Source organism: Aricia agestis, chromosome 17, assembly GCF_905147365.1.
Source record: "Aricia agestis chromosome 17, ilAriAges1.1, whole genome shotgun sequence".
NCBI classification, from domain to species: Eukaryota; Metazoa; Arthropoda; class Insecta; order Lepidoptera; family Lycaenidae; genus Aricia; species Aricia agestis.
In genome coordinates this window covers 3259487-3283008 of record NC_056422.1, presented here as the reverse complement: position 1 = coordinate 3283008, position 23522 = coordinate 3259487, and the positions used below count along the sequence as shown (strand labels likewise).

The 23522-nt window shown below is 35.8% G+C and overlaps 1 protein-coding gene across 5 annotated transcripts in view; it reads left to right on the top strand.

Annotated features, from left to right (window-relative positions):
* The window catches only part of LOC121735608 (Ig-like and fibronectin type-III domain-containing protein 2), a 150396-nt gene that overhangs the window by 78187 nt on the left and 48687 nt on the right, over window positions 1–23522 (top strand). For all 5 annotated transcript variants that reach the window (XM_042126475.1, XM_042126473.1, XM_042126474.1 and 2 more), the window contains 2 exons: window positions 14492–14549; window positions 20627–20693. In XM_042126475.1, the coding sequence (XP_041982409.1) occupies window positions 20627–20693 (67 nt within the window). In that variant the 5' untranslated portion in view covers window positions 14492–14549. The remainder of the gene's footprint in view (window positions 1–14491; window positions 14550–20626; window positions 20694–23522) is intronic.

Sequence of the window (23522 nt, the reverse complement as noted above, 5' to 3'; positions counted from 1 at the left end):
CTGATAGTGACATATCTCTTGCTCAGGCCTTTGTTTCTCTATTACGCTAGGTTTATTAACTTTATGTGCGAAGCACGTCTCGAACCATTTTTTCTACGCCTTATGTTACAATTTTCTAGCACATGTCACAAAGCGTTGCTATTAGCACGTACCGACCTTGAAATATATGGCGATGACCATATCAATTACACCTGACATAGTGATCAGATGATCATTGCGTGTATATTCCGCATTATACTCCTTAAGGATATGATGTGACATTTGAGTATAAAAAGTTGGTGTACCTACATAATGAGAAGTTATTTAATAGCGCCAAGAAGGAATCCATACTTATTACATATTATACTAATGTTATTAATGTGAAAGTGTGTCTATGTGAAGTGCTGACAAACAGACAGACAAACACATTTTGGAATTATAATATTAGTACTATCGGACTCGACAGACGTTGTCCTGTATCATTTATTTTCTGAATCTGGCTGATTTGTGAATCTAAACCATCTGGGGCGCCACCCAAATGTAGGTATGCAAAAAAAAATATGTTCAAATTGGACCAGCCCTGTGTTCAGTGACATACACACTTACTCGGCTCCCGCCCGAAGAAAAATGTTTACCGCGCGGGAGCCGTACATTTTTCCGGGATAAAAAGTATCATATGTCCTTTCCCGGCACTCAAAGAATCTCCATAACAAATTTCAGGAAAATCGGTTCAGCGGTTTGGGCGTAAAGAGGTAACGGACAGACACACTTTTTTTTAATTAAATAAGGGGGCAAACGAGCACACGGGTCACCCGATGGAAAGCAACTTCCGTCGTCCATGGACACTCACAGCATCAGAGGAGCTGCAGGTGCATTGCCGGCCTTTTTAGAGGGAATAGGGTAGGGAAGGGAAGGAAAGGGAATAGGGGAGGGTAGGGAAGGGAATAGGGTAGGGGATTTGGCCTCCGGTAAACTCACTCACTCGGCGAAACACAGCGCAAGCGCTGTTTCACGCCGGTTTTCTGTGATAACGTATTTCTCCGGTTGAGTCGGCCCATTCGTGCCGAAGCATGGCTCTCCCACGTTTACATATTTTATAACATTAGTATTGATGTTTATTGTATAATATGCATTATACACACAGATACACCTTATAAACCTACTTCTTGGCCTCTTGCATATGCATAACCTGAGCCGTGGCGAATCTCGACCTCTGCTCATCGCACTCGGCCTTGTCGGTAATTACAAATAATTATGCATAACACATGTGACATGCTTCGTTTGTTTACTTTTAGTGCGTACGATACGATTTGTCGCAAGGATATTACAAATAATCATATTTTTATTTTTTGGGTCATTTTACACCGCACCGCTATGCATTTCTAAATTATTATGGATTTGACAGACTTCAATTGTGTCGACCTCATGCAACTCAATACAAATTCAGAAATGCACCTGACTGGATTTCGCAAACCACTTTTTGCGCGGAAATCGAAAAATTGCATCACAGAATGGATAGCGACCTCCATGGCCAATGGATATTAGGCACATCATAATATTATAAAATATCTTAAATTATATTTTACCAATTTTCTTAAGTAAAAAATTTTAAACATTTCATTTTTAAAAATGTCTTCTCACGTCCAATGGGAATCAACCCCTAGTTATCACTCATACTCATATAATAATGTAAAATTATATTCTGTTAACTATATATAGAATAGAAGCAAGAATATGTAAGAGAGGGTAACTGAATTTGTAATAACAAATGTATTTCAGCAGATCATCCAAACGATCTTTATATCTTTTTTGCAAAAAATTGTTTTATCTGCGTACGACATATCGTGAGATCTAAACAGCGATCGCTTACACAACAACAGTTGGAAGTTAATGTAACATGTGACCATTAGGACCAAACTGTCGCCATCTAGTGACCGGGCGGGTAACGACACCGATATTGCACAGTCAATTGCTGTAAATTATGTCAACATTTGATCGAATTACCTTAAATGCTGTTCGCGTTTATTTATCTCTAACAAGATGACGCCCGCATCACCGTTGCGCTAAAACTCGTTTATCGCGTGAGAATCGTATATTTTTCCGGATTAAAAAGTATCCTATGTCCTTTCGCGGGACTCAAAGTATCTCTATACCGGTTCAGGGGCTTGGGTTTGAAGAGGTAACAGACAGACAGACACACTTTCGCATTTATAGTATGGATGCTGCCACGGTGGCCAATGATGGAATAATACAAGCAATTTTGTATTGAAAGACAATTTCGTTTTTCTCCAAAAAATCGACGTATGAAGACAGATTCACAATCGTGGTTATCCATCACAAGGACCTTTAGGGTCGGGTCACACCTAGATGCGATGTCGCAACTGCGTTTTTTGTTTTAAAGTCAACGCATGCTAATATTTTTTAACAAAACAATAAATATTTATTTTAACTTTGGTCAATGAACAAATTATTTTATTGAAGGTCTTTGCAGTTGATGATATCTTTGACAAGCAATTACTTTGCCCTGGATTAAAGTTGTTTAAAATTGACTTGATATTATTAACACCCACGACACAATAGATCTTATGTTTAATGTCACACTAAGCTGTCTACACCAAAAAATCCTTAAAAAAACAAATTTTAGATTTGATTATTGACTCCAGCCGATATCTATTCTCTGTAAACTGCAAGTAATTTTCCCGCTTTTTTTTCAAATACATTTTCGAATGGCAGCCATCTTGTTCCTTTCCCATCCGCCATTGCATTCTGTTGTGCCGATCCGAATTGTAAATTCAATGGGTATTCGTATTTTATCTATTGAATGCAGAGGACTCTTTTATTAAAAAATAGAATTCTGCTTGTTTTCAAAGTTGGAAAAATATGAATAAAACATACCTAGCACGATCTAATCACAATATTTTTTATATTTTTACTAGCTGCCCCGTAAAAATATTTCGCCCGTGTTATTTTATTGAAGTGACTAAATAAGCATGTCACCATGGCATCGTCCATCGCTATCCCGTCGCACAAACAATAGTCGCCGTCAGTCTCGAGTTGTAATAATTTACAATTTTTTTTTACTTTATTATTTGTTCAACAAATGCACTTATCAATATAAAAAGTACCCAGTAGCCGAATCTCAGACCCACTAAATATGCATATAAAATTTGGTTAAAATCAGTAAAGCCGTTTCGGAGAAGTACGCGGCCAAACATTGTGACATGAGAATTTTGCATATAAGATAAAAAATATAACAAATACCATAATATAATAGCTATTAATGCTTCAAAGAACTCATGTCAAGGTATTTTAATACAATAGATAGTTTATATATAAGTATATAGCGACATTTACAGCCATGACCATAAAAACTTAAAATTTTAAATTTAAATTAAATTATTTCTAAATAATAATAATAATAATCGATAATTTTATATAAAAAACACTTTCGAATTGTTTAGCACAGCTTCAGTCATCAAGTGTAACCTTTTGAACCAATAGCATCTAACTGCTTTTATATATTTTTAAACCAAATTAAAGTTAATGCTTTGTATCTCGTAGAAACTAGTGGGACGGATGACCGACATGACAGCTAAGACAGGGGTGAGCGATTTTTTCAGGCATCCAACTTTTGAGGATCATTTGTCTTGTCACTCAGTCACACCCCAAGGGACGTTTTTGCCTTTAAATAATCTGTATCTTGAAAAAGGTTAGGACATGGGTTTCTTGCTAAATTAAAACAGGGAGATTTTCTACAATGTCTCAATAGATTTTGCAGAAAATCTCCTTGTTTTAAATTTATACTTTAAAGACTGTAGAAGAAGAGTATAGACACTATGCTTTATAACATTGTTCTTTAATTAAACTTAAAAAATAGACCAACATAGCTTAAGAACTACATATTATCATATACTACATTGTCGTTAGATACGAAACAGCTGTAACTTGAAGGGGTACATTATAAGCCGTCTTACCGTAAATGATACACTATATTATAAAATACATTTTTTTATAACACAAAGTACCTACGCAAAAGTTAGGCTTCTAGTTTTAAGGAAACTCTATGAACTCAGGTGCAAAGGAAAATGCCATGTTAATTTCTGTGTGTTGAAAATGTTTTTTATGCTCCAGAGGTCGTCGGGGCGCGTTTTCGTCAATTTTTCAATTACCGATCGCACGGGCGCGTTTTAAAAGCCTTTCATTGTGCTCCCTTTGTTGCGTTTCCCCCGTGACTCTCCACATAACTGATATTTCCAATCAGGAACATGGCAATATCCTTCCTGGATGTTATAATAGAAACGGTAACACTGTACAGGGTGTAACTAAACAAGTGATAATATGATTTAGGTGTGTACGTATCACATATATACATATAGAGTTCGCTGTAAAAGTGGCAGCGCTGAAAGAGATTTTTTTATGATTTGTATGAGCCAGCTCCGCAGCGGATTTACCCATACAAAAGTAAAAAATACGCTTTCTGCGCTGCTCCCTTCGCAATAACTCTATTAATAATAATATTATAATGTGTTATAATATTATAACACACATACACACTCTAAAGTATTATCACTTTGTTTTGTTATACAATTTCAAAGCGCACGGAAGTGCGGAGGCCAAGTTCCAGCAGGCCGCGCGCATGCTTTGCACTATTTACACGAACCGTTTCGACGCACTTTTGACCCCCTGTAGCTCAGTGTCTATTGCGAGTGCAAAGATAAAATTAAACCTACGTAATTATGTTCTAGTACTTAAGCAGTATACCAAATTTCATAGATATAGCTTCAGTAGATCTTGAAATATGTCCCTGTAGAAATAGCTAATTTTTTGGCACTGCTCACCCACTCACTGACCGGTAATCAAAACCTCTTCGCCACTTCCAATTGTCCTAGCGTTATGAAATTTGGCACACAGGTCTTGTGTTATATGTAGATAAATTCAAGATTAATTAGATTCAGTCAAGCGTGAGTCGGCTCATTTACGAACTTTAGATAAAAATTCTTATGTACCAGTGATACAGCGTGCAAGGGGGGTATAAAATATTGTCATGTAAGTATATTGCACACTGTATAGCTTATTAAATAAATACTGTTTACTTAAAAATTTGGCTTCTATTGATAGTTTAATAAATACCACCAGTGCCGTCTATCGAAATAATTGTTTACATCGGGCGTGGTACAAAAAGAAAAAAATAAGTATGATTTCTTGAAAAAAATTAATGAAATCCCACCAAAAACTGTTAAAATGGGGCCAAGTTCCTACCGGATAATTTTTTTCCTAAAAAAGGAGTTGAAATCCAATCTAATGCCAAGTTTGATCGTAATCATTTTCATCAACAGATGATCCATAATACTTCTAAATTTGAACTTGGCAGGTTTTCGTTCTATACGTTAACACTTGTATAATTGTATAATTATTATCCCTCCGTGCACCATGTGAATAAAAGTTACACTGTGCACCACGTGGGGTTTGTCAAACCCCAAGACTTATCTGGGCAAGAAATGCGTAATTTGTATTTATTTGTGCATTTTATTTCAAATAACTGTTTGTTATCTATTTAATTGTAATATAACACGATACTTACTGAGATAACTCCCATTTTTAATCCTTTACACCCAAAAATGAAAATTTAGTAATCTTTTACCAAGTAAAACATATAAGTACTCTTTTTTGGTGAGCTCTTATAGCTGAAAAGTTACCTTTTATTTCCCGTATTGCTTTTAAATTTTAAAACTAACTATATAAGGAATAGAAATTGAATAATCTTAACTTAATATAATAGGTCTACACGATATTCAGGCAAGTTGAAATCAATACATTTCTTACAATGAAAGTGGGCACGGTATGTGTAAGCAAAGAGGTCTATTATTGTGCTTACAACCGTATTTGAGTTTTCAATTTATCTTCTTGATACAATCTGAATACTTCTTTATTGATCTTTATATTTTTTCTGGTGGTACAGGGGCTGCTTTGTCAAGAAATTGGTAAAACCGCTTACAAGAACCTCTCAGTATCCATGGTTTATATGTTTGCGATTTTTCAAATATTCTTCTATGAAAGTCATACTTAATTTGTTCATAAACCTGTCCACTAATGCTTGTTAAATCGAAATGAATTCAAGAATGCGAGAAATTTTTTTTCACATTTCACAATGCTCTGTCTATACAACTTTTTAACGACGTCCTGAACAACGTGGGGTTTGTGGGACCCCAGCACACCAGCACACTTTGCGCACGTCTGTTCGTTGCATCGGTGAAGAAAATCCTAAACTACTGCCGCCAAACGGTAAGGCAACGTCTTAACTCCAGCTACATAAAGCGTCGAAAAAATCACACGAATTTCTAAGAAGTTATGAAAATTTTTGTACGTCTGGGGTTTGTCAGACCCCACGTGGTGCACGGAGGGTTAAATATATAATTAAATTAACCTGCCAAGTTCAAATTAGAAGTTAATTATGGATCATGCTGTTGATGAAGATGATAACGATCGATGAAGTGCATCTAAACTTGGCATTAGATTGGATTTCAACTCTTTTTTTGGGCCAAAAATTAGCCGATAGAAACTTGGCCCCATTTTAACAAATAAGTTTTTTTTTCTACAATTTCTCATTAGTACATTATTATTTCTTTTACACCTTTTGCATAAATCAAGGGCTCGATTCTTATACTTCGAATGTTTTTTTCGTTTTCATAATTTTTTCGTTTTTTCGAAAATTTTTCGTTTTCATAAGCATAAGTCATAACAATGACTTATGCTTACACGCAACTGAGTTTGTGCGCTAGTGAGATAGCCTGAGATTCTTGTGACTTTGGAGGTTTGAGAATCGTGCCACTAATAAATATTCTCCAAGCAATTAATATTCTCCAAGCATTGTTAATTTGCAATGTCCATCAGTTGAATACAAAAAAAAACATAATGGTGGTTTCTGAATTCTGAATATTTATTACAGTCGCATGTCTACACCGAGCCTTAATCCTAATATCATTCAGAAAAAATAGTTTTGTTTTAAATCAGAAACTAGAATACAACTTCTTTAACAATTAAAACATTTTGCTAAGAGATTAATTCGTCATAAAAAGCCCGAATTATGTTGGTTGGATTTATGAAGCAATAAATTGCAATTTTTATATCTAAACTTTGTGTCTGGCGCCCGGCCAGGTGCATTTGTCACCTACGCTAAAGAATTTTATCCATTTCGGGGTTTTTCGATTGCTTTTGTTTATGTATAAGTTTTACGCCAAAAGTTGCAAAGTGTTCGTACATCACTTGCTTGTTTGCTGAAACTTTTCCGATTAAGTTTGAAAGAGCTATTAATAAGTATGGTGCTTCGTATAGGGGGTACAACATTAATAATGTGTACTGTAGAGGTGTACTAATAGTAGATAGATACAATATTTAGATAGATTTTAATAGCTATGTCCACACTATGCGCTTTCGTCTTCAATTTTCGTCATCTTCTTTCATTCAACTTTCGTTTTGGCGCAACGCCAACTGTCATTTTTGATAACAAAGCGAAAATTTTGGGTACGGTCAGAGGGCATGCGTCGCGGGCATGCCTCACGTTCGCTGTTGACTGCGCTATAACGCACGCCCTTGACGCACAAAAAAAACAACTGGCAAAAAACAACTGGCAACTTAAGCAACTTAACTTAATACTTAGTATGAACTGTCATAGTATAAAGATAAAGATTTGTTTGTTAGTTTGAATTTGACTTTTTAATTTTTGGTTCCACTCTGTAACTACTTGACTAAAGAAATATAATAACAATACAATAATAATATTATAGACCGCTGGCGGAGAAATTTGATGTGGGAAAGTCTTTAGTCTGAGTCTTGTTAGTTGTTACACCGATTAGGGTGGCCAGTCAGCGCAAACAGACAATATGATTGGCCGAGAGCACTCACTCACCACTTTACTCGGTAGATGTAATCAAGGCCGACAACGCACCTGCAGCTCTTCTAATGTCGTGAGTGTCCATAGGCGACGGTAGTTGCTTCCCAACAGTTTGCCCGTTATTTCCTGTAAAAAAGGCTGTAGTATTATATAGTCTAGCTGACAAACTTCATAACGGCTGAAGTTGAAGAAAATCGTCCTTCACACGGATATAGGCTTATAATGTAAATGAGCAACTTTCAGTCCAATAATATAATTTGATTAATTTCTTAATGCTCCGCATTCTTAATCAAAGACCAAATGAAAACGCTCACTAGATTTAAAATAAAGGTGCCGTTTGGCATCGGGCGACATGAAGTAACCGCAGACGACATATCGCAACGACACTGCTGGTTTGTATGTATTTCTTAGATATAATACCCTGCGCAGCTAGCGACACGAAGCTAGCGACACGGGTCAATTCAGACCGAAACGCCACGAGGCGAGGCGAGGCGCGGCGCGGCATTTGTATGGATTTGACAGATTTCAATTGCATCAGACGTCTTGCGAATCTGTCAAATCCATATAAATTTAGAAATGCATCTACGCGTCGCGTTGCGGTCTGAATCAACCCGAAAGAAATACATACAAACCAGTGTCGCGACGACACGTCGTCTGCAGAGCTGCAACTTCACGTAGACGGTTCCAACGTATACCTTAACCTATTACTTACCTATTACTTTTCCAAATATAGAATTTTCCAATTTATTTTACAGCCTGTAGCTTAAAAATAAATATGAAGTTTCAGAATTCAGATTATTTGCTTTTGAGTCTTTTAAATCACGAATATTTCAATTTGTAATATCAAAAGTAGAATTATATCCATTGATATTACAACGTATAAGTCGAAAGTGGTTATTAAAGATTTTCCTCAACTTTCCTCTTTTAACCTCGTTTGGAAAATATTTTCAGTCGCACATATATTTTGATCTAGTTATTTCTTACTAGATGACGCCCGCAACTCCTTTGCGCCAAAATTCGTTAATCGCGCGGGAACCGTACATTTTCGGGATAAAAAGTATTGTATGTCTATTACCGGACTCAAAGTATCTCCCTACTAAATTTCAGCCAAATCGGTTCAATGGGTTTGGCGTGAAGAGGTAATATACAGACAGACAGACACACTTTCGCATTTATAATATTATAGTATGGACTTACAGGAAGACTCCGCACATGTCAATTCTTTGAAATTTTTCTACATCTACCGAACTAAAACGACGTTGACGGTGCACGGCAACGCCGTACCGTCCGGTGGGGGGGTGTTAGGTTTATTTTCGTTACCTACGGAATTCCTCGATTCGGTCGCCGCGCTCAAAGCCCGCCATAAAAGCTATGTAGTAGCTTAAAAAGTTTGTACGAGTTTTTTTTTTAATTGAATTATTCAAATGTTAACGATTCAAGTGTTTTCAGCCAGCACTGGCTTTGACGCCATTGAAGCCTGAATACTGTACACGGTCGCATATTAAGAGAAAAGTTACGTAAACATTTTCAAAAATCCTATTTTTAGGGCACTTTTTGTGTATTGAATATTTTGGAATTAGTTGATGGGCAGTTGAGAAATATTTAGGTTTGTACATTTATGGAAATTAACAAGCTTTGCATATTATATTATTCGTTAGTGCTTTCAGTCGCCTACGGTTATAAAATTTATTTATTTATTTATTTCGATTCACCAAAAGAATATCATCTCACACATCAAAATTAGTATATTATGAGCAATAATCACATATACTTCAGGTTTAAAGTCTATCCCCCTTACTAATAAACGCTGTATAAGCTTTGAATAGTTATACAGTGTTTTGTATGGATCTTCAATCCAATTAAAAATGTCACTGGTGTGACAGGAACAAAACACTCAACAACTCACATTTAATTGTCGCACAGGAATACTAAAAGCTGTTTATTCTCAAAAAACGCCATCTAGTTGATGCACAGGAATACTATCAACGCCCTCTGCCACTACCATGCAGGTACTAATAAAAAAGTGTCGAGGTCAAATATCGTTCTGTTTAGCCTCCTTCACGCCGAACGCGCGATAAGGAACTTCGTTCCAATAAAACTAGCTAAACATAACAACATACTTTGCACATCCGACGACATTATTTTCAACTTAAATGTTGTGATTTCATATTATAGCATCCAGCCAAACGCCATTACAGTACGAACTAGTAGTGAATTGTTACTTTACCGACGATTTCCGATAAACAATACCCTGTGTTTGGCACTGAGCTGTTCTCGCTTCACTAAATCTCTTCAAGGAAACAAATAATGATTTTCCGCATCCAGATCGATTCTGTTAAATAATCTTACATTAGTTTTAATGTAGTTTCGATGCAGTCTACAATAAAACTGGAAAATGGTTTTCTCACAAAATGTTAGCCAACGTCACGCTTTCTGATTGATCAAAATTATAGATGCTGGCGGGAAAGATTCCGAATTATTCCCGTCGAATACTTCGGAAGTATTCCGAAATATTCCGAAACTTTGGGAATATTTCAACTGTCAAAAAAACGAGGAAAATTGCACTTGGAAGCTGTAAACTATTTATCTTTAGTTGTGTATCTAAGAATATGTGATGCCGGTTACTAACATTATTAGCCAAGCGGCGAGAAACGGCTATTTTGGCTTATTATCATTACTAGCGATAAATAGCGGCTGGTAACGGCTTGTTACTTTTCTTTGATAATACCTAATCATATGAGTTCGTTTATTTTTTATGGTTTTTATTCTGATTTACTTACAATAGGATATATTAGTATGGATAGTATGGATATAAGTAAGTAATAAGTAGGTAAGTATAGATCCTCGATCCCATTGGCCATTACTAATTTATAATAAAACTAGATGACGCCCGCAACTCCGTTGCGCCAAAATTCGTTTATCGCGCCAGAACCGTACATTTTTCCGGGATGAAAAGTATCCTATGTCCTTTCTCGGAACTCAAAATATTTCCATGTCAATTTTCAGCAAAATCGGTTCAGCGGTTCGAGCGTGAAGAGGTAACAGACAGACAGGCAAACAGACGCACTTTCGCATTTATAATATTAAACCTAGAAGTAGGTATAGATAAACAATTTATATTTTACTTAAGAACGTAATGTGCCACTGTACAAATAATTCACTCAACCACCACAAAACACAAACAAACACGTATATTTCCATTGAATTATTCCGGCGAAATATTCGACGGAAACATTCGATTGCGGGGTACGAATCTTTCCGCGGGGTGAGGGAAAACTTCTCCGGGGAGCATCTCCCTTCCGCGCCGCCGTCGCCCGCTCACACGACTCGCTCGCCCGTACGAGCGGGCGACGGCGGTGCGGAAGGGAGATGCTCCCCGGAGAAGTTTTCCCTCACCCCGCGGAAAGATTCGTACCCCGCAATCGAATGTTTCCGTCGAATATTTCGCCGTGGCAGTCGGCGCGTGCGAAGCGGTGATAGCGGCCGGCGGGCGACGCTCTATGCGCGGCGGCGATCGATGATTGATGCAAAATACGATTTTTCAGCATAAATAAAAATTTATAATACTTATTTTTTTTATTAAATTCATTTTGAATAATTCAAATTTAAAGAAACTTTCCCAGAAGTATTCCGGAATTATTCGGAATTTTTCAGAAGTTTTGCAACTATAATCAAAATACGCAAATTCGTCTGACTAGAATATTATTATCAATACAATATTAAGGCAATTCCCTTGCGTTTGCAAAATAGGTTTATTTCAGCTCAAAATAAGACTGCGGTCAAAATTCCAGTATAAACTTTTTAATATTATTTGAAAAGATTAAAAAAATATCTGTGAATATATTTGATTATTTTTCCGACCCAAATATCGACCAATAGAATTGCACCATTCGACGTCACGTGGACCGTGGTACAACCTACATGGTATTAAACTGATAATTTTTTGAAAATTTTCTCTGGTAGTTGCTATATATAAAAGACAAACACGTCAAACTGACAGGTTGAATTCAATTGTGTCTCATGCTGCAATTATATTGGCCGACATTTGGGACGGAAAAATAGTCCCCCGAATACCACACGAGCTTCAAAATTATCTGGCATTTCCCTCAAGGTTCCCTGCAAACAAATAAAGTCGTCAAGTTTTTCAGGAAAAATCACTCGCGCTCCTTCATTTGTTTGCAACGAACCTATCGGGAAATATCCGATAATTTTGAAGCTCTTGTGGTATTATAAGTGAAAACTTCATTTTAATTATTGTGGACTGTATGATTTTTGTTGATATTATTTATACATCTATTTGAGCTATAGCTAGATACTACAACACATTTAATAATTAATCACATTCGTATCCAGCCCCAAAGGTGTCCCATATTACATACGATAGCCTAGTCTTTATTTATGTGGTTTACACATAATAATTCCGATACACATAATCAAATAAATAAATCTACCGTAGACAATAAACTAAGCATCTGCTAGCTTTCTAAGATTCTATTCTCACGCTATTTTCTCAGATATTTCCGAACGTCTGTTCCTAAATATTCTTTATATTTTATTGTTATGACAAAGACAATGCTTTATTACTTTTTAAGAGAAACAGCTTTACTCGTTACTAATTTTTAAGGAACACAATAATAACTAACGAACCTAATACAGTCAAAGGGACCGAACATGTGGCGATTTTACTTTAACAATATCTTAGAAATACACTACTTAACTTTCTAAAATATGTTCGCCGCCCTTTTTCTCGTTGTGTCCACAAATTTTTGTTGTGTTATAAATAAATAGTACAGAATTAGAAATTCGGTCTAGTGTAAAATTAATACCACAATATTAAGAGTTATGGGCCTAAAATCTGAATAGTTTATTCCGTCCGCGTCGCTGACCTAAAAGTCCTTTGGAGTTTGGGCCAAAGGGAAAGCTTACTTAGGGTGAGGCCACACTGCTTCAGTACGTTGCCTTGTCGGAACGGAATAACGCATGCCATATGTAACGTAGCTGCGTTGTGGCAACGCGTAACAACACAACAAACGTAAAATAACAACTTTTGCACCTAAGTGGTGAGTTAACTGGTATCGCCAAGCCGAAACTTGTTATTTATTATTTACTTGACAATATGTCTTGCAACGTACGTAGTACTTATTACGTCTCAGTGCCTGCAACCAATATAATATATCCTGCAATTATTTCTGCAATTTCTTTTAATGAATGCTGCCTACTAGTTTAACAAATTAAAAACGTTTCACTATATTATAATATGTGCTGCCACCTATATTCATTCTTGTACGCTCTCTACAAAGACTAATTCTATTTAAACTTTAAATAGAATTATTTGGTTCTCTATTCAAGATGATAAAAACGCATCGCGTTAGTCAACCATTTCATATGTCTATAGTTCCTTCAACGTGGCATATTATAAAATACTAGAGATCGCCCAATGGTCGAAATTCGACCTTACTTGCAACGACATTAGGACTGCTACCTTATGCCTATATTTTGTAAAAAATATTGTCTTCATCATAGTTTTTTTCAATTCTTGTCTCTGGGACTCAGCTGATCTCAGACTGGCCGTTTAAAGATTGTCTAATACTTATCTAAAATTAAATAAAAAAAAACAATAATCCATTTTCAATTTGTCAACTTGTTGTCAACAGACTTCAACCATAAATAAAAGAGTATAATTCGTAACATAGGCTTGTCACTCAAAAATCTGTCATTTTTCCTAGTAGGAGTGTCGATGTACAAGTTTTTTTTTTTCTTTTCTTTTTTCTCATCATATTCTGACAGTGAACTTTTTTAATTATCTTATTCCTCTTGATTAATTTATATTATTGTTGTATGGTTGTCTTAATATTAATAATTTAATTAGTGAACTTAAAATGTAAAATAGTTGTATAAGCTAAAATATATTTTGCATGCTTCAAAAGCAGAATGTTTGCTACTGCACCTATACTTTAAGATCTTTTGTTAAAAACATTCTATGCAAATAAACGATTATTATTATTATGTAAAACGTCGTTGCGGCGTTACTGCAACGGACCGCACCGCAACAACGCAATGTGGCTTCGCTGTTAGAACTTTCACTGGCTGGAATATTTCTTTGATCCTAAGGGACTCGGTATTGAAGTCTGAAGAGAGTATTATTTGATAAGCTATGAATTTTTCGGTTTAATGAAGCCCTTTGGTAAATACGGGCATTTTTCCCGACTGTGCCAGAGAATATATTTTTGAAGTGAGACTTCTTTTTTTGAGTTGAGAGTTTTTTGAGTTGAGAGTCGTTGAGCACTTTTGGGGGATGGGTAAAAACTGTAATCTCGCGTCAGATTCTCGTGCTGATCGAAAAACCGTAAGACGGTTGGAGAATAGAGTTGTAACATGGAAATCGATTAATCGTACAATCGATCGTTTTTTTTTCGATTGTCGATATTTTTTAATCGATTGTAGGGTTTCGATTAATTAAAAAATCGATTTTCATAAAAAATGGGTTAAAAAATTAATCGATTGTAAGGGTTTCGATTAATTAAAAAAATCGATTTTCATAAAAAATGGGTTCGGTGCAACCCGTCTTTTTTGTCTTTCGAGCTTTTTACATGTTGTATTAAATATATTTTTTTGTTTCAGGTCTCGCATGAAAGTGAAAAGCTGACGAAAATACTTTAAGGGGGATTTCCCACACAAGGTGAATATTACAGCTTATAATACGACTAGAGTTTTTTCCTAAATCTATGTTTTGGGCACGGCTTTTATACGTGGGAGAGCCATGCTTCGGCACGAATGGGCCGGCTCGACCGGATAAATACCACGTTCTCACAGAAAACCGGCGTGAAACAGCGCTTGCGCTGTGTTTCGCCGAGTGAGTGAGTTTACCGGAGGCCCAATCCCCTACCCTATTCCCTTTCCTACTCTCCCCTATTCCCTTCCCTTCCCTACCCTCCGGCCGGCCGGCCTTTTAAGAGGATATAGGGTAATAGGTACCCTATTCCCTCTTAAAAGGCCGGCAACGCTTTTGCAGCTCTTCTGATGCTGCGAGTGTCCATGGGCGACGGAAGTTGCTTTCCATCAGGTGACCCGTTTGCTCGTTTGCCCCCTTATTTCATAAAAAAAAAGACCATATGCTACCCCCGCTTCCCCAACATTTTTACTTACATAAGTAACTACTACGTATGTAATGTGATAGCAAGGCACGTTATTTTAACATTATTTTTAATGAAAACATAAAAGTGAGTAGCAAAGTAAACGCTGTTTTAAAATATATATGCTATCTTGAAAATTTGTATCTTAAAGTCCGTGGTGGAAATACCAAAGGTAACAATTTGAAACAAAGTGATAAGATAGAATGTCAGAATAGAGACGGTGACTAACCCGCCCCTTAATCTGACGTTTTCTTCCTCTTACGGCCGTTCCCAATATTTGATCTATCTCTGGTTTTGCCCTACTAGAGAGTAGAGATAGGAATAGCTCACATTAGACATAAATTTTATGTCAATTGTGAGCTATTCTTATCTCTAGTAGGGCAAAACCAGAGATAGATCAAATATTGGGAACGGCCGTTAGAGGACTACCTCTTCCATACTCATCAAGCTAATGAGCTGTCCTCATTTTATTTTCCTTGAATGTCAACAAAACTATTGTTCACAATCGATACATCTATTAGTTTTAATCAAGATGTGAGGTTCGGACAAGTAATTATTCGGTGGGGTGAGACGGGCGGGATGGCATAGGGTTGAGATGGGGGAAATGGGGTAACGACAGGGGCGGTCTCATTTGGCCCCGATAACTCAGTATCAAGTCCATTTGTTAGGTATTCGTGACATTATTGTTACGGAATGATGGAGTAAGTTATATTATTAGTTTTTAGAAGCATATAATTATTTTAGCAGGAAATACGAGTAAGTATATTTTATTTTCTTGCCAATCCCGCAATGGAGAGATTAACCTTCTCTTTCGTTAACTTCTTGATCCTGGAAAATACAAGATCAGAATAAAAAATATTGGAAAGCGCTGGAAGAGCCAGCTTTATCAACAGGTAAGTACACCTGGTACAGGTTATTTTTGTGGACTAATTAATTGTCTGTAAATACCTAATTTACGCGGGCGAAGCCGCGCGGAACGTCTAGTTTAATAATATTCAACAAGTCACTTTCAGTTTTAAAACTTCTCTGGGCCTTACATAATGTACAAGTCTAAATCCGCACCGAACATAATATTTGAACAAATATGGCCCTTGAAAGGGTTTTATTAATTATTCATTATACAGCGTGAACCCGTTCCCAAACATACTTGAACGAATTTACCACATCCTGCATATAAGGTATATAAGATATAACATTTTTTTTTTGGGTTTTGCAAATTTTCACCTATTAAATTTTAAAATAATTATGCACCATAAAATATATAAATAAAAATGTTATATTATTAACATATAATTCACAAAATGTTTTTGTATTTAAACTAAAAAGTGACAGACAAAAAAATTAACCAAAACAATGAAAAGTATTATAATTCAAAAATGGTTCCATTTATTCTGTAAAAGTGTGAGATTTAACAGCATAGAGGTGTGCCTTCATCAAAAAACGCCGACGGCAAATTCTGTGATCGAAAAAATGAATGAAATCTACGATCTACGGCACAAAGCGTAGTGCTACGGCGTAGCGCTCTCGTAGACAACACGTAGACCTGCTACGAACATTGTACGAACTTTCAGAGACTTGTAGAACTTTTATGCCTTAAGCTTTTTAGCAGTTTTTGGTTAAATACTTAAGTAAAACTGAAAGTGTAGTGTAAAAATCATAGTTTAGATATTTTTAACAGTACCTGGATGACCGAGCTTTGCTCGGTATAGCAAACACGCATTGACTTCGTATTACTTAATAACGCCATCTGCTGGTCAACTTAAAACAATTAGTTGCTAACAAAATAGTATTATTATTCGCCAATAGATGTCAGGAAGAGTCATATTTTTAAGTTTATCGATTATCGATAAAACACGAATAAAAAGAAATTTTCTGAAAATGATTCCTAGCTAGATCGATTTATCGCCCCCGAAACCCCCTATATACTAAATTTCATGAAAATTGTTGGAGCCGATTCCGAGATTCCAATTATATATGTATATATACAAGAATTGCTCGTTTAAAGATATAAGATGTAGAAATTAACAACTTCTGTAAAATACTTTAGTAAAAATGTAAGTGTAAATTAGCCTCATTAACAGTATAGAAAAACGATCTCACGAACATTTTGTGTTTAAAAAAATGGAAACTTTAATGCTTAGTTTTTTTTTACCAACTTCGGTAAAATACTTTAGTGAAATTAGGTCTAAGGTCAAAGAAAATAGGTCTAAGATTATTTTTAATAGTGTAGAATTTAGTGCGAACTATTCTTTCAAAATATTAAAAAACCGGCCAAGTGCGAGTTGGACTCGCCTATGAAGGGTTCCGCAGCAGCAATAAGGTTTATTTCTATGAAATTAAAAGGTTTTTGATTTATTTTTATATTTCAGTTGATTTAATGAAAGTTAAATTAAGGTTTACCATTTATGACGTTTAAAAAAACCACTGCCTAGATCTCGTTCAAACCAATTTTCGTTGGTAGTTTTCTGGTAGTTTTTATAGTAATTTACATCATAGGTATATATTTTTTAGAATCATCATAGGTATATTATTTTTTAGAATGATTTAGAAGTATTATTTTTTTTGTTTCAGTTGTATCTATGGAGACCCCTAAAATTTTTAATAATTTTTCCATTTTTGTATCAAAATCTTAAAGCGGTTCACAGACTACATCTACTTACCAAGTTTCAATAGTACTTATAGCTCTAATAGTTTCGGAGAAAAGTGGCTGTGACATACGGATGGACAGACAGACAGACAGACATGACGAATCTATAAGGGTTCCGTTTTTTTTCCATTTGGCTACGGAACCATAAAAAAGCGTTTTCCAACGACCTCCACAAAATTCTTTAGTGAAATTATATTAATATTATTAGTGAAAAACTTTTTCATTAATAGTGTAGAAAGATGTTTTATTTATACGCGTAAACGCTAGAATCTATTGCCTCTAAGAGATAACGAAATATATTTATGTCTATCACGTTAGTATAAATAATTCAGTGAATGTGGAAATATCGTTGAAATATGGAGGAATAAAGAAAAATGGCGGAATTCCCGCGCTTATGGATTTGGAGGGAAACGGTATTCGAAACAGATTTGTATTATTAGATTTTTTTAATTCAATGTGGTACGCGGCATGCGTTATAATGCTTTGTATTATTATTCACGATATTTTTATGGACAGGTTTCAATATCTGTCAAATTCGTCGGGTTTCACTAGGATTATGAACGGAATGTGCCTCGCGCTGGCTAATATAATTTATTTTTAAATATTTAAAATAAAGATTTCAAAATTGGATTCTGACAATTTTAATCGCATGTGCCAAAACACTAACAACAATACGACCAAAGAGGAACACGTCCAGCGAATATGTCATAGTTTTAAAGTTAACAACCCTAGCAACAATTTTCGTCATAATACGTCATATTTAAAAATTTCTACATCAGTTCTAAGTCGGCATACTCTATCATTCTGTCTACTCTGACAAGAGCACGCTTAATTTAAAAAATGGTTAGTGATACAGTCAATATGTAACGAAAAATTGAGTGCTCTTCGAATAAAGACCTAGCGTTATTTGAAGTGATGAATCGTTTGTATTTTAAAGTTTGTATTTTAGGTCGGATGACGTCACTTCAATTCGCAATGCCTTCTACAGTTTTTATTTAAAAATCTTTTTCGTAAAACCAATAGTTACCGAGAAAAAAGCATTCAATTTTTTTTTTATTCATTTTTTGTATTTCTCAAAAACAGCAATTAGCGCGACCTTTTTAATTTTTCTGTGACCTCTTGACATGCCCCCCTAACGATTCATCACATTACATATTGAAGAGCAAATTACGTATTGATTGTACTATAGCACTTATGCCTTCGTCTTACCGAAGGTACGATATAATATGCGAAAACTTTCTATCTCTTCATCGTCTATGATATTTTGTATACTATTTGTTAGATATTTTAGCTAGTAAGATTGTTTTTATTTCTAACTCCATATATAAAGAAGTTTGTGACGATTTTAAAAGTTTTTTAAGTTCTCCAACTTCAATCTTTCAAGTTCTCCAACCGATTGTTGGTGTAAATCGTACAATCCATTTAAAAAAAGAGCTTAAGTTTAAGATTATAAATTCGTACTGGTAAGTATACTTTTACTATACAATACAAATTGTGAATTTTCTTTGTCGCTAATACTAAACGACGTTTAACATTGGAAGTTCCTCGCAGTGTTTCCTAACAAAGTTTCATTATGTGCGGTGATCTGTCAACGTGACAATTAGTCTGGTTACTACTGGCATTCAGTGTAAAGAAAAAAAATAGCAAACTGCAGCAAAAACAATTGAATAGTAGCCTTTATTGAAGGCCATCATCGTTTATTTATTAGTTTTTGCCTAAAAGATTGACAAACACACAAACAAACCTTTAGTATTAAATAACTAGCTTTTTCCCGCAGCGTCGCTCGCGTTAAGAAGTATTATTATTAATTAGTTATCAAAGCCTTAGGTTTAAAATTGACAAAGTTTCATACAAATTTTCATCCCCTTGGGGGTAGAATTTATCAAAATCCTTTCTTAGCGGATGCCTATGTCATATCATCTACCTGCATGCCAAATTTCAGCCCGATCCGTCCAATGGTTTGATCTGTGCTTGATAGATCACTATGTCAGTCAGTCACCTTTGAGATTTTTAGATGGTGACAATCTTATGTGGTGACAATGGTATGGTTGAAGTCTGTTCAAGTCAAATTAAAAATTGACTGTTGTTTTTTTTTATTAAATCTGAAATAGTCAATACTTTAAACGGGGAGCCAAAAGACGAAGATAATTAAATTTAAGGTCGAATTTCGATCATTGGGCGATTACTAATAACATTAAACGTCTCTAAGTGCGGCAGTTGGAGTCAAACGTACAAAATTTTATATTTTAATATCAAGAAGAAACAATTAGTAAACTACGTATGCGCCAAATGAAACTACAAAATTACGGCCCGTCAAAGTGGAATTTCCTTTAAAACTTTTTGCCTCTACCCGAATAACTTGAACATTTCCACGCGAGTTGAAATACATTTTTATAATCCTTGGATAACGAATGTGGAATTTAAAATATTTTCGGTATAATTAAGGAATGAGGTAAAGGAAAAAAATGCTCGATTCGTAGGCAAAAATGCTACGTGTTTCGTATGAAGATTGCTTAATTTTTTCCGAACTATTTTTAATTATTGAGTTAAAAACAAAAATTAAGAAATATTTTAATGATTTTCCTCTGCTTTTATGAAATTTTATCTTATATATAAAATTCTCGTGTCACAATGTTAGGCCGCGTACTCCTCCGAAACGGCTTTACTGATTTTAACCAAATTTTATATGCATATTCAGTGGGTCTGAGAATCAACTACTGGGTACTTTTTATATTGATAAGTGCATTTGTTGAATAAATAATAGTAAATTATTACAACTCGAGACTGACGGCGACCATTGTTTGTGCGACGGAATAGCGATGGACGTTGCCATGGTGACATGCTTATTTAGTCACTTCAATAAAATAATACGAACGAAATACTTTATATGGCAAAGAAACGTTTGCCGGGACAGCTACTAATTTTATAATATTGTGTTTTTTCTTTCGTAAACTTCAATTTCTTCTTTCTTTCCAGATGAGGGCGCTGCGGTGTTGTGTTCTTCTCGCTGTCTTCTCGTCTATAGTCCACGCACAGTCACAAGGTAAGTTAAATAGCTCGTCTAATATTTTAGACAACATTTTAGTAGATATCATAAAGTTAATATACCTAGCGGAATAGAGAAACAAAGGCCTGAGCAAGAGAGATGTCACTATCAGTAACACTGCGTGGTAAAAAGAGACGTGTGATATATGACAGCAGCACTCTTTTTTTGACGTCCAGTCGGCACGTGTCGCACATTGACAATTTAATCTCATAGAATTCATGTTCAATTATGCCTGTGTAAGTGTATACGTACACATATTTTTCACACAGATGAAAACCAAAATTAGGTTTCGTTTGACAGCTTGAGATTGTTGCTCTATTCCGCTAGGTATATAACCTTTATGGTAGATATTCAGAACAATCTGAAATGGATATATTGCAATGTCGAATTAAAAGACGATAAGTTTTCCCTTTAAATAAATGTACAAAACGTAAACGTGTAACTTGAAAAATTTTTAGACCCGTATTATTGCAATAAAGGTTAGCTTACACTTCAAATGTGAATCTACGTGTCTAAAAAGAAAACATACTAGTCCGAAGATACGCGGTTGGGCATGATAACGCATGCAATGTGTTTTAAATCATCGATGACACACCATACCGAAATTACGTCGCGTTATATTGTATGCGTAGAGCATTGTTGACGTAATTATGCCGAACTTCGGCCGCGTATTTTCGGCCTAGTGTGCTTAAACACTAACATAACCATGTGGTCGGCTGCGTCTGTAGTACCTTTCTTACCTTCTTATATTATGTACCTTCTTTTAACGAATATACGCTAATATACTAGACGTTCCTGAAACATTTAAAAAATACCAAATAAAAATTATTATAAGCTCATCGCTTTAACTTGTAAGTTGTTATATCCGTCCCAAAATTCAAACTAATAATCTGGATTATTGTATAGCGGGGATGAACTATAAATCCTTAACTCCTGAGCCGTATATTATGTCCTGATGTGGGTCGGGACGCCGAGCAGTTTCATTAAATTGATAATTATGTCTCTACGAGTTACATAATTTACATGTACTTGAAACGTTAAGCGTGTAAAGGTGATCCCTCACCGAGAGCATTCGCTTGTAACGTAACGTTACAAAGTCGAGCATCACATCAGTAAGGGAGGAGAACCGATCATTAAAATGCGCACCTTGTAATGATACAATGTGTAATATCGTGATAGAACTTGGCCGTGTTCGTCGGCGTATTTTTGGACAAACCTTTTATTGCGCATGTCCAAAAGATGTCATGGCAACGCCATAACAAGTTGCTGGTCAAGTCGTAAACAACGTCTTAATTGTTTATACATAATTAAAATAATAAAAGCTAAACATAAATACATAAGCCTAAATTGTCTAAAAGCCGCAAAAATAATTTATTTAACACTATGATAGTGTTTGATTATTTTATTTTGGAAAATATGGGTATAGATCACTTGGAAAAATTTAAAAATTTAATTGTTTTTTTTATGAAATAAGAGGGCAAACGAGCAAACGGGTGACCTGATGGAAAGCAACTTCCATCACCCATGGACACTCGTAGCATCAGAAGAGATGCAGGTGCGTTGCCGGTCTTTTAAGAGGGAATAGGGTAACATGGGAGGGTAGGGATGGGAAGGGAAGGGAATAGGGGAAGGTAGGGAAGGGAATAGGGTAGGGGATTGGGCCTCCGGTAAACTCACTCACTCGGTGAAACACAGCGCAAGCGCCGTTTCACGCCGGTTTTCTGTGAGAGTGTGGTATTTCTCCGGTCGAGCCGGCCCATTCGTGCCGAAGCATAGCTCTCTTACTGGTTTGTTCATTGCAACGCCACCAACAAATTGCAATTGGGTTAAATGTCAAGTCGTAAACAGTTGTCGTTGCCATGGCATGACATGATTTGGACATGCGCAATAACTAGGTTTTACAGCGAATGCGCTAAAAATTACGCCGACGAACACGGCCCTTGTAACATCAAAGATACGTGACAGTGAAGTCAGCTTGCTATGGAATGGTCAAAGTCGAATCTATAATGTTACATTACTCGCAAATGCTCGTCAGTCAGGGAGGTAGTACTATATAAATGTAATGCGGGATTAACACGGGTGACTATAGCCGCACGATTTATGCCGCACGACGAGAATCGACTGTCTAAATAGCAATACGCCGCATGCCCAATTGCCATATTTTACACAGTCTATTTTCGCCGTGCGGCGTAAATCGTGCGCCTATAGTTACCCGTGTAAAGGGGCCCTTACGCTCAAAGTCGAATCTATAATGTTACATTACAAGTGAATGCTCCCGGTGAGGGAGCACCTTTAAGGTAAATAAGGTGTACCTAGTATATGTAATTGCGTCGAAAACGCTGCGATTTAAACGCGTGTCTCCACTGATTCCAATAAATAACTAAACACGTTCATACTGAACTGCACTTAGCGCGTCTGTGGCGTTTAGAATTTGAACGAAAAAATGTTCATACAAAGGCCACTTTCCATGATTGCCACAAATGCCACAGCTATCATTAGTTGCATAATCAATTGCGTGCAAAATTCATGAAGCCGATAACAATAGATAAGCTATTGTGTCTCGTTATTCCACGAGCGATGGGTTAAATACGAATATCGTAATTATCTGCATTTGTCCATCATGGACAAACATGTGAATTTGTACTAGAGAAAGGGACGTCGTCTATGTCAATGTATACAGGCTTACCTATAATATTCTAGTACTTATGAATCCTGCTAGATTACTATTTCTTGCTGCACAAGTCTATCATTATCTTTAATTGTCCCTAAACCTAGGCCTATTCTAGTATTTATGTTCCTATTTCTTGCTGTACAATTAATTCAGTC